The sequence below is a fragment of the Amblyomma mixtum genome, chromosome 4 (assembly GCF_055824585.1).
Source record: "Amblyomma mixtum isolate Tamu chromosome 4, ASM5582458v1, whole genome shotgun sequence".
Lineage (NCBI taxonomy): Eukaryota > Metazoa > Arthropoda > Arachnida > Ixodida > Ixodidae > Amblyomma > Amblyomma mixtum.
Window position 1 is genome coordinate 144,351,795 of NC_143015.1, and position 11,296 is coordinate 144,363,090.

Sequence of the window (11,296 nt, forward strand, 5' to 3'; positions counted from 1 at the left end):
CACTACAACAAAAATACAGAAATTATACTGCCTTTTATACTGATGGGTCAAAAACTCATGCTCATGTAGGAAGCGCAGTAATACAAGGAAAAAATGAAAATTCAGTACGACTGCCCTCATGTGCTACAGTTTTCACCGCGGAATGTTATGCTATTAGTGTTGCGGTACAGAAAATAACAAATGAAAACATCAAAAACAGCATCATTTATACAGATTCACTGAGCGTCCTTACAGCATTAAACTCCAAAAATGCCACGGAGCCACTGATTGGAAGCATCATAAACAATATAGTAAAGGTCACAACACAAAAACATGTTATAAAATTCTCCTGGGTTCCCAGTCACATTGGCATTAGGGACAATGAGAGAGCCGACATGTGTGCTGCACAAACCAGAACCATGGAAATACAACATGTGAATTTGGCTCCTAGAGATTACATGAAGTTAGTGCATAGCAGACTAAGAGCCAAGTGGCAAGCTTCTTGGGAAAATGAAGGACACAACAAGCTGCATACCATAAAGCCCATTTTAAAAGAATGGAAATCATGCCGCCATAAAGAGCGTTTTATCGAAGTAATTTTATGTCGTTTACGCATAGGTCACACACACATCACCCATAACTTCTTACTAACAAAAAAGACAAACCTCTGTGCGAAATGTGTGGTGAGGAGCTCACAGTAAATCACACTTTAATTTCTTGTTCGCGTCTCGAAGAACTTGAAAAAAAAATTTTTTACGGTAGTTTACAATGAACACATTCCATTTCATCCCGCATTTCTTTTAGGCGAGCAAACACTTGTCGAGTTTTCACTTGTGTGTAAGTTTCTAAAGAAAGCCAATGCTTTAAATCTATTATAATGTAACCTCTGTACACTTGACATAACATCTAACCTTGTGTCTGGCGCATGATAGCCATAGTTGCTTATGCGCCATAAAACCCCATATAACTAACTAACTAACGAAGAACGCAATGTAGTCCTTTTTCTGTGGGAGGTCCTTGGAAAATAGCATAAAGAGAAAGAGAGCCTCCTAAATAGGCTAACGCTTGATTGTAATTTGGCTGTAGCTAAGATAATATGGAGTGAACATTATAAAAATTATATTAATATAATGATTTGGGTACCCGCCCACAGGCCTGGGCTACACCATGAGCCTCTGCGCGGTGGTGCACATCTTGGGCGACTCGGTGACGCTGTCCCAGCACCTGCTCCACCTGGTGTCCTCGCTGCGCAACCTCCTCTCGTGGAGCGGCGGCTGCCCCCCCCCCCCCCCCCCCCGGGGAACTGGTGGCCAGCAACGGGGCATGCTACGTCGCACCGGCGATGAGCCTCCTCTGTGCGCGCGTTACCCTGCTCTTCTATGGGTAACGACGACGTGACAGTCTTTGTCGAAAGTTCCCGATCCACTTAATGCTCGGGTGCGACAGCAGTCTTCGGTGCTGCGGCAGGGTCCTTCCCCAACCTATTACCCCATTCCCTACGAATATTGCATTTCCTTTAACAGTGATGGTGCTCATTAGGTCTTTCAGACACAATACTGCACCTCTCCTCACACACACAGTCAAGACTCCTTGCTACTGCTACTACTCCCCCCACATTACAACTACTACTCAACTACTGCTTGGTTTTCTAGTACTCCTTGCTGCCATTAATTTCCAACTGCATAATCGGTCTCATCCCGGGCTCAGGACCAGAGTGCCCTTAACTGTTCTCGTCTCCCCGGTCAGCGTGCAAGAGAGTAAATGAGGCAGATTGTAGAAAATGAAAGGATATTAAAGAAGCTGCCACGTGATAGGCTGTGTATATGCGGACCACAAATACGTCTTTATAGTCTCCCTGTTAGGCTGGGACGCTAACTCTGGTTTCCTGCGCCCCCTCCCCGTTGCAGCCGCTGTGCAGTAACGTGCGCACGCGGCTGACGGAGTCGTTCCGCCGGGAACAGCTCGACCAGGGGCTGCCCACTTCCGTTGGTGACGACGGAGGTCTGGTGGTCGCGGTACCCGCCAGAGACTACCACCACGAGGCCGCAGGATGCATACCGGGCGTCTATAACACCGTGCACCAGCCGCAGTCGTGAGTGGAATATATCCGCCATCTTTATTCAATGCTTGCACTCTAACTACGCCGCATTCCGTCACTGAATGCAGTAGACATGCTTATCACGTACGCTGTACGATGACCCACTCTAGGAGAGTTGTGCAATAAGTTATACTTCGTGGGCTGCAAGTGTTCTTAGTAAGCAATGCAATTGGAAGACGTTGTGTTCACACGATAATGATATCTTAGCTGAAATCAACAAGAGGACATGAACATAAGCTCGGTATGTAACCTAAATAAGAGGCAACCGATGGTCTCTTGGGTATCGGGGGATTTCAAGGCGAACCAAGTGCGACAACACTTCCAGAGCGGCAGGTGACCAGTTGCAGTTGGTAAGTGTGCAGGGATAAGGTGCCTGCGGCTTGCGCAGAATAGGACTTATTGAGAGTCAGTGCGCGAGGGCTTTGCTCCGCAGTAGACGTCGTGCAGGCTGGATGTGGTAGTGATCATATTTCCGAAAGTCTGGAATATCGTCATTGCGAGGGTTCAAATTTGCGCCATCGGTGCAATATATGCTGTGCATGCCATCGTGACAGAATAGATACGAACAGACGATGGGGCGAATCCCAACAGAGGAGGGCCTCTTTGTGTTTATTACGCTTTCTGCATGAACGTTCGTTAACTACGCTTCTGATAGAGACGTGACCCCCCGTGGACCCCCGCAGGCGCCGTGCTGGAGTCCCCTGGGACGGCGGCTCCTTGGACGAGATCCGGGCGCAGCCGCTGCTCTCGCTGGCCGCCGTATGGGTGCTGGTGTTCGCCCTCGCTCGACACGTACTCACCAGCGCCAGGCGGGTGGGTGAACGACGGGCTAGAAAGGGGGGGTGGGGTGGGGGGCTGAGGAAAAGAAATGCGCGGCAGCCGTGTCGGGGAAGGGTGAAGGAGAGATGTGGTTTGGTTTATGGTTCATGGGTGCTCAACCTCCCATAGGAGCTAAGGCTGTTATGGACGCCGTAGTGGAGGGCTCCGGAAATTTCGACCACCTGGGGCTCTCTAACGTGCACTGACATCGCACAGTACACGGGCGTCTAGCATTTCGCCTCCATCGAAATTGGACCTCCGAGGCCGGGATCTAACCCGCGTATCTCGGGTCAGCAGCCGCAGCCGAGCACCATAAACACTGAGTCACCACGGAGGACTGAAGGAGAAATGTGATTGGAACGAGGAACAGAGGGGCACTAAAGCGCCCGACTAATTCGCCCAATTGCTGTCTCAAAACAGCTTTGACATACCGCAGCATACCGGCTTTTAGAGTGACAGCTGTTAGGCGTTGGCATCGGCGTAACAACATGCGGTACTGACTGGTCCACATGCAGTGAAGTCATGCATGCTGTACTGGAACGAAACATTGCAACGCATCCGTCTGAGTCCTCCGGACGCAGTGACACCACGAGAGTGACAGCTTAGGGATGTGACGTGCACTGTTCCATTGAAGAGAGCATGTATAATACAAACTGAAACACTAGTCTGTACCTGTCGGTCATTCTCGCGTTACACAGTGGAAATGTCGAAGATGCCATTCAACACCCTGACCGGTGTTTTCCTAAGTTTGTTCACCGCGGTTCAGCAACAAGGGTACAGGAAGTATTGAATTCTCTTCTTCGCCACGTCAATACCTAACGCCTTCAGGTCGAAACTTGGTCGTTGAACGTACGCTGCCTTGTTATTGTTTTATTCCCTCTTTCGCATTTATTCCATCTCAGAAGTGCGTTAAATAGCAATCAGTCTGCACAGTGCAAACGGAAAGAAAACACGCATGTTTCATATGTCACGGCTGGTTCACACCACTGTGTAGAATTCGCACGCGTTGCTCATATGTGTTGCCATGCTTACGCAGCGAACGTTTTCAGAAAAGTGCACACCATAAAACAGCGCGCTTACACGCGACGAAGAAAGAAGACACGCACACACACAGCGCTGAACTTACAACTGCATGGTTTATTGCATTGCTTGCAATAAATACCGGAAAGGAAAACAAAAAACAACCAAAGGAAGGCGAGGAGATATCCTCCTGTCGCATCATGTCGTCAATGGTTATTCAAGATATTTAATCTCTTTTCTTGTCAGTGCCATCGATGGAGTGCTAACGCATGACGCGCCTTTCCTGTCTATGATGAATGCTTCATATAGTTCACGTTTGTGCTGATGATTGTACCGCCTCAAAATCTGGATTCGTCCAAGGTTAGTGTGCAATGACAGGCAGATACGTGTTTTGCCAGCGTGCTGCCGTATCCCGTGCGGATGTTAATGGCGTGCTCTCGTAGACGGTCGTTTATGCAGCGTCCACTTTGGCCCACATAAGATGCGCCGCATGACAGCGGTATCTCGTATACCTCCGTGTCACAGGTGGTGAACATTTTTTATGTTTCTTACTGCACCGCGCTGGTTTTGGGGCATCTTCATTCACCATTCTGCAAAGCATATTGAGCTTTCTGGGTGCGGTTAGGATCAAATTCACTCCAGCACGCCCTACTATCTTTCCTAAGAGGCTTTCCTTCACTTCTTTTTTGCACTGCCCTTGCGGAAGCTGCTATGAAATCCCATATACTCTTTCAAAGCTATCCCTAAATTCACCTTGAGAGAGTGAGTATCATATCCTTTTGCGTACGGGGCCATGCACGTATCTACTGTGCCATGTTTGGAAAAAAAACAGCCTGCTGGAACTGCGGTGGGGCAGGAGCCTTATTAGCCCCCAGAATATACTGCGTGGTGGTAGTAAAAGCTTTATTAGATGCACTGGATGGGTTTTAGGGAAGCGTTGAGGGTTTCACCGCTCATTTGAGAGGGAAAAAAATGCTGCACCATTCCTATCCCCCTTCACGAGATTAAAAAGTCTCCTGATAGAAGTAGAGCGGTGGAAGCAGCATGGACACATTTGGCAAAGACGGAAAAGATGGTGACCATGTGCAATCTGAGCGTGTATAAGCCCATGAGTGCTTATAAGTTACCCAGGCGAGTTATCCAGGTTTCTGGGGACTTCGTTGTTATCCAGGTTAAGTGCCCGTCCGCAGAGGAATAGACAAAATATACAGACACAGGGAAAGCAGCACGCCATGTACTAAATTCATTAAATATGGCCGAATTCTTAGCGCACCAGCTATATACAGATGATGTACAGTAGTCCAAATACTTTTAGCAGGAGTTAAAACACGATCCACGGTATTCCATGCCCGATAAGGTCTTCCTTCGAGCTCTAGGTCGCTCGTAATTGACGGCAGTGTGCTCCCCGATGTGCTGTTCGACCGTTCTAGACAGGTGTGTATGATGAAATGAACGGCGGCGCAACAAGGACACTAGCAAAAGAGGGGACACCACATGCCATGTGCGCATGTGGTGTCCCCTCTCTTGTTAGTGTCCTTGTTGCGCCGCCGTTCATTTCATCATGCACCAACTCGCCCATCAGGCCATTCTTCTGAGGTGTGTATGACTCTTTCTGAAATGCCTCACACCTGACATGCTCCTTTCCCGCAGTTCTTCTACGGTATGGTCCTCCTGCACCTGGTGACCACCGCACTGCTCCTGGTGCGCGGGGCTGCCCTGCCCGGTGGCCTGGGTGGCCTCGGCATGCTGTTCTACGCCGACTGGGGCAGCGTGGTCAACGTAGAGGTCAGTGCCAGTACTGGAGCAGCGTACGAGGTCCACTGCTAGGGACCTTCGGTGCTGCAGCCCAGCTGTTTGCGCTCTTATTTTCAGTATAGCAGCTTACAACAGTAGGATAATCATCACTTTCATCATCATCGTCAGCCTGACCACGCCCACTGCAGGGCAAAGGCCTCTACCTTCTCTCTCCAATTAACCCTGTCCTGTGCCAGCAGCGGCCACCATATGCCCGCAAATTTCTTGATCTCATCCGCCCAACTAACTTTCTGCCTCCCCCTGTTACGCTTGCCTTCTCTTTGAATCCACTCCGTTACCCTTAAGTACCAGAGGTTATCTTGCCTCCGCATTACATGCCCTGCCCAAGCCCACTTCTTCCTCTTGATTTCGGCTAGGTTGTCGCTAACCAGCGTTTGTTCCCTTACCAACTTCGATACGTTCTTACGCAGTTTTCATACTACGTGCGCCTAAACCAGGATAAGACAGTACTATCGGAGGCGACGGTCTCCGGAACACGTTAGCCTCACCAGAAGTCAATACCTATGATTAGCCAATAGGTGGAGACCACACTTCTGGAGATAAAGGTCGGATATGCGGGCTGTGAAGTTTGGAACAGAAATGAGCTTGTGCCCGAAAAAAATGGCACCTACGCGCCCAAATCGCTTTTCGGGCGTCATGGAGACTTGTGTCGTCGCTCGTACAGTCAAAGTATACACACTGGAGGCGACTGTTGTGCAATTTGCGCTCAGTAACAACCGAATGCGGTAGAATGCTCAATGAGGAAGTCTATACCTTTTTCGACAGGAAGCTGAAAGCATCAGTTTTGTCCCCCTTCCAAGCTCCCAATGCTTTATGGAAGAAGTTTATGCCGCATCTTGCTTGTTGTGACCCCGGCTTGCTTTTTCGTACATATTGATCGCAAGTGATACTCAGCGCATCTGTACCTGCCGATAATCACTGCAGTGACATTTGTATGCCACAACGATCGCTCTCTCCACCCGCCAGATGTGGTCCAACGCCCTCTACGTGTGCCTTGAGAGCGTGGGCGTCACCGGATCCGTCTACCTGGGCGTCGCGAGGCTCAACAACTTCAAGAACGACTACCACGAGTGAGGAGCTTCCATGTGGCTTTATGCAACTCAACATCTTTCATGAATCTCGCTATAAGCAGTTGGATACTTGACCAGAATAACTGTTTTTGAGGATCCGTCTACCTGGGCGTCGCGAGGCTCAACAACTTCAAGAACGACTACCACGAGTGAGGAGCTTCCATGTGGCTTTATGCAACTCAACATCTTTCATGAATCTCGCTATAAGCAGTTGGATACTTGACCAGAATAACTGTTTTTGATCGAATTATTCATAAATTGTTCTAATTTTATCTAATTTATTTCGTTTACCGGAAATACTTAGAATGTGCGCGTTATGTGAGCAGTTCGGGTGCGACTAAATGAAATCGGACATACATAGAGTGAAGCCTATTCAAGCGTTATTGATTGCTGAACATCGCAAACGGCGACATTCAACACAGTTTGATTCTTACCGCGTTGCATGTGTAACGCACTCGAAATGACAGCCTTCGCCAGACGTTGACGTGCCGCTATGTAAGTGAACAAAAAATTGGCCGTTGATTTTTCTTCTTGGTAATGCGGTCCTAGGTAGACCGACAGTGTAAGATGTAACGGTTACTTACAAAGCATACTGACCCAGTTACTGCTGCTCTTATGCAGCTTGAACATCTCCGTTTTATCCTTAACGGCGCCATCGGTCAGTCGGAGGATCGGCCTTTGACAATGGCCGAAAATAAGCGAACCAAAACCGTTGCTCGACGCTTGTTCCATGGTTAGCAGTGGTTCAACTGCCTCCTGTCGATTTGGCTTTTTTTCAGGGACGTCATCTTTGCGCTGGCGGCCGACACAGCGTCCAAGGGTCTGCGCACGGTGATCACCTTCATGTTCCTGGGGCACCTCTCCGCCAGCATCGGCGTCGACACCCGCATGCTCGTCGACTCGGGTGCGCGTTTTCGGCATATTTTGTGTAATACAGTCTACAAGTGTTTACAACAATAAACTAAGGTATGAATATGGCGGTACTTCGACTCATAGTATGTACTGCACTGAAAGGAAAGTACCCAACTTTGTCAAAATACAATGTGTGTGTTAGTCCTTATGTAGGATTGAATGTCTGCATATTTTTTTCTACACCGCATGGTTGTTGGCGCTAAAATACGTGAAATATATAACGGTGTATATAGTTTATTTTACAATCTAGCTTCGCAATTTCGAAAGGCATCGTACTTGAAAGCGCTAAAAAATTTCACTGGCGGTTCAATAAGCCACTTGTTCTAATGCTGACCCGTGATGCTGAGAGGTCGCTATAGAGACGACATTCTGGCTTCGTCCGACCATTTGGGGTTCACAGAAACCCATAAAACTCTTAGAAAATAACTCTTAGAAAAACGCAGTCATTTGCAACGACAATGATTATTTGTGGAACTTACCTTCCGTTTTGTGCCGAAATAGTACGAGAGGTCCATTTCGTCCAATAATGAGTTTAATCAAAGCAGGTGCATCGCCGCCTCGTTGCACTGAACGATGTCTGCCAAGTACAGCCTACACAGCAGTAGAAAGCCCGTCCATTTACCGGAAATCCGCTTTATCGTCGCTCGGTGGAAGCTTAGCGCCTTGTGTTCAATGGATACCATCCAAACCAAATGTTTGGAATAAGGTACACCTGCTCTGCTTGCTGATTCCCAACGCCCTTCTACTCACGCTGCTATCAAATGTGCATCTGAAACTATCATTCCGCACTATCTACCGGTGCAGAGTCCGACCCTGCGGCGAGCATCGTGCCCCAGGCCATGAGTGCGGTGCCGTGGCAGCAGTTCTGGGGACACGTCCACTCCCTGTGGATCGTCTCCACGGTGCTCCCCAAGTTTGTGAGTGCGCACTTCCTTTGACCGTGTTGCTCTGTTGCCATGGTGTAGAAGTAGATCGTATAGAGTGTAGGGTCTAAAGTCTCAAAGCTGTGCGCGGGCTATCGTGGACTCTGCTGCGGAGCGCTTTCGAATAATTTCGACCATCTAAGTCCCTTACGTGCACTGACGTGGCTCAGCGTTTTTATATTTCTCCTACATCGAAATGCAGCGACCAAACCCTTGATTAGATTCCGTGACCTTGGGTTCTGAAGCCCATTGTGAAAGCCGCTGGGCCACCGCGAAGGGCCATGGCGTAATGGTCTGCCCCTGCGCAGTTCTATTGCGCCGTTGCCGTAGTCTAACTAAGCGCATTTGTGGTGTATTTCTCTCCGTCCGTGTTCGTTTTTTTGTGGGCTTTGTCGAATTGAAGTGTGCGAATAACATTTTCGCGAATTTATCGTTGCGGAGCATTCGGCAAAGGTTCAGAAGACATGGTGAACTTCTAACGAGTGTTCATGCTGGCGCAATGTCTTTCATGTCCCCTTTTTTGCCATCTTTATAGTTACTAGCGATAATGGCCGTAACAACGCCGATTGTTGGTGGTAATGTACCGGGCGAGGATGCATGTCCGCCTCGCACGGTGCTTGCAAGAGCATAGAAGCGAAATGGTTAAGCGTTTTCGCCCTAAACAGGCTCGGTACCAGCAATTGCCGCTGTCGATATATGGTTGCACTGCCCTTGTTAAACTGTACAAAACATTTTTCTGGTCGCTCGTGATATGCCCGAAACTCTTACATGTGTTCCATCGAAATTAGCTTTCCAGACCGATTTGAATCTTTTCTTCTTCTTCACCCCGCATTGTATATATAGCTGGTGGTGCCTGACATCCTGCTGGAGCTGCTGGCCACCTCGCACCCTCTGGTGTTGGCCAACCGGACCCTGGTGCACTTCTTCCTCTGCGCCCTGCTCGTCACCGCCAGCACCGTGGTCTGCAGCCCCGTGAGTGAAGCTGCCAAGTGCGCTATATGAGAAGAACGTGGTGGTGAAATTCGCGATGCAAAATAAAGTTTTGACACTAAAGCCATTCTGAAATCATTTCAATATGACAGTATTGCTTCCCCCTACAGAGAACTAGCAGCAAATGCATAAGCATAAATTCATTAGTGAACCCTAAAAGCAGCGTGGATAAGAGCGAAACTGGCGCAACTTTCAGGCAATGCAGTGCGGAAAAAGGGAAAAGCATCAAGGGGAAAATCATCATCCTAATAGTAGTACGCAGTTCATTGCTCCGGACCAATTGGGCGCCAGCCAGTCTTCTTTCTTTATTTTCCCCGAGCAGGCGGAGAGAAGTCTAAAAAAGTGACGCAACATGTACTGTTTGTAGTAATGCATGTTTTTAACCACTGCATCGATAAGTTCTATTGTTCGTGCCTAAAGCATTGTGGATGGCTTTTTGTCGAGGCGGTCGCACATATTTCAACGCTTTAAAGGCATTGCCGCAGATTTCAGACAGGCCAGCAGAGGATGCAGCGAAACTTTGTTTCCTTCTTTTATGTTCCTCCATCGGCCCCAGGGTGGCGCCACAATGGCGTCCATTTTCGTCCACAACCAGGACCGGGACCTGCGCTTCCTGGTGCTGCTCCTGGAGTCTGTCGTGGTGCTGCAGTTCTGCGGTGCGTTGCTTCTGGCAAGGACAGCCTATATATTTACTGTTCTTAACGTGAAAAGAGCGAAGGGTGTGTAAGGGGCAGAGTCTTTACATAGAGCCTTGCCTTATGTCCCGAACGACATTTCACTCAGCCATTTTTCGTACTTTAAGCTTCCTATCTCAAAAAGTAAGCCGCGTCCACAACTACTAATATTAACCGCCGATTCAGGCGTTGCAGGACGTAATAAGTAGCCCCTAATTTCCTAGAGGCAAGCAAGGCACAAAGGTATAGGCCAAATCACTCTACATGTTCGTTCTGGCTGGTCTTAAAATAGATTTCCTTCGTAATAAAGAACAGGAGGTGGATGGAGCAGCATCTTTTATGGCTTTATTCAGTTCACCCAGCAACACTGTTATATAAAGGGTTCAATTCATAAATGTCCCGCCATGCTCAGCCTATAACAAACTGAGTCATATATCGAAGTAAAGGGTCTATTCGTTTCATTGATTTTTCTCTACTACGCATGGTACGCCACTGATGGAGGTCGCAGACCTTTCCTTCTCCAATTACTTGTGTGTTCTTGTCTCGCAGGCCTACACAGGCTCAATATTATCTCCGAAATGATGACCGGCCGCGAATGCAGCTTCTTTGTGAAGGTGTGCTGGACGTCGGTCATTCCCATCACCGTAATTGTGAGTGGCCGTGAAGCCAGTCTTTCCTCCATTAGCAGCCATTTTCACCCACTGGATGCTCAAAAGGCGTGCGTGCTGGGGAATGCATTCGCAACTCAACTGATATAACACTCTAAGCAGAAAAAAGTAACAAAAGAGTAAACTGTCTTCTTGTGCATTCCTCTTTATAAAAGTGATTGCGCTAGAGGACAGTTTACTCCCTTATTATTCTGATTTAGGCGTATTCGTGTTTAATGTGCGCTACCGGCCAGTGGCGCAGCGTGACATTTGTAGCTATGATGTTCCCTTCGGAGGTTGTCATCTTTTTTACAGGGAAATTTAGGAGCGAAATTTGGCGAAAAATCCT

The 11,296-nt window shown here is 48.3% G+C and overlaps 3 protein-coding genes across 10 annotated transcripts in view; all 3 read left to right on the forward strand.

The window, feature by feature from the left end:
- Positions 1–11,296, forward strand: part of LOC149348587 (uncharacterized) — a 176,909-nt gene that overhangs the window by 76,766 nt on the left and 88,847 nt on the right. The window lies entirely within an intron of this gene.
- LOC149348591 (sodium-dependent nutrient amino acid transporter 1-like) lies at positions 1,975–7,761 on the forward strand. The gene is made up of 4 exons (XM_089586065.1): positions 1,975–2,071; positions 5,567–5,701; positions 6,698–6,801; positions 7,581–7,761. The coding sequence occupies exons 2-4, from the start codon at positions 5,579–5,581 to the stop codon at positions 7,759–7,761; spliced, it is 408 nt and encodes a 135-aa protein (XP_089442191.1). The 5' UTR covers positions 1,975–2,071; positions 5,567–5,578.
- On the forward strand, positions 8,516–11,058 carry LOC149348592 (uncharacterized). The gene is made up of 4 exons (XM_089586066.1): positions 8,516–8,630; positions 9,480–9,608; positions 10,183–10,282; positions 10,850–11,058. The coding sequence occupies exons 1-4, from the start codon at positions 8,553–8,555 to the stop codon at positions 11,056–11,058; spliced, it is 516 nt and encodes a 171-aa protein (XP_089442192.1). The 5' UTR covers positions 8,516–8,552.

Coding starts and splice junctions, on each gene's coding strand:
- LOC149348592 (XM_089586066.1), top strand. CDS start 8,553: ATGAGTGCGGTGCCGTGGCAGCAGTTCTGGGGACACGTCCACTCCCTG. Junction 9,609..10,182: donor GCACCGTGGTCTGCAGCCCC/GTGAGTGAAGCT, acceptor CATCGGCCCCAG/GGTGGCGCCACAATGGCGTC. Junction 10,283..10,849: donor CGTGGTGCTGCAGTTCTGCG/GTGCGTTGCTTC, acceptor CTTGTCTCGCAG/GCCTACACAGGCTCAATATT.
- LOC149348591 (XM_089586065.1), top strand. CDS start 5,579: ATGGTCCTCCTGCACCTGGTGACCACCGCACTGCTCCTGGTGCGCGGG. Junction 5,702..6,697: donor GCAGCGTGGTCAACGTAGAG/GTCAGTGCCAGT, acceptor TCCACCCGCCAG/ATGTGGTCCAACGCCCTCTA. Junction 6,802..7,580: donor TTCAAGAACGACTACCACGA/GTGAGGAGCTTC, acceptor GCTTTTTTTCAG/GGACGTCATCTTTGCGCTGG.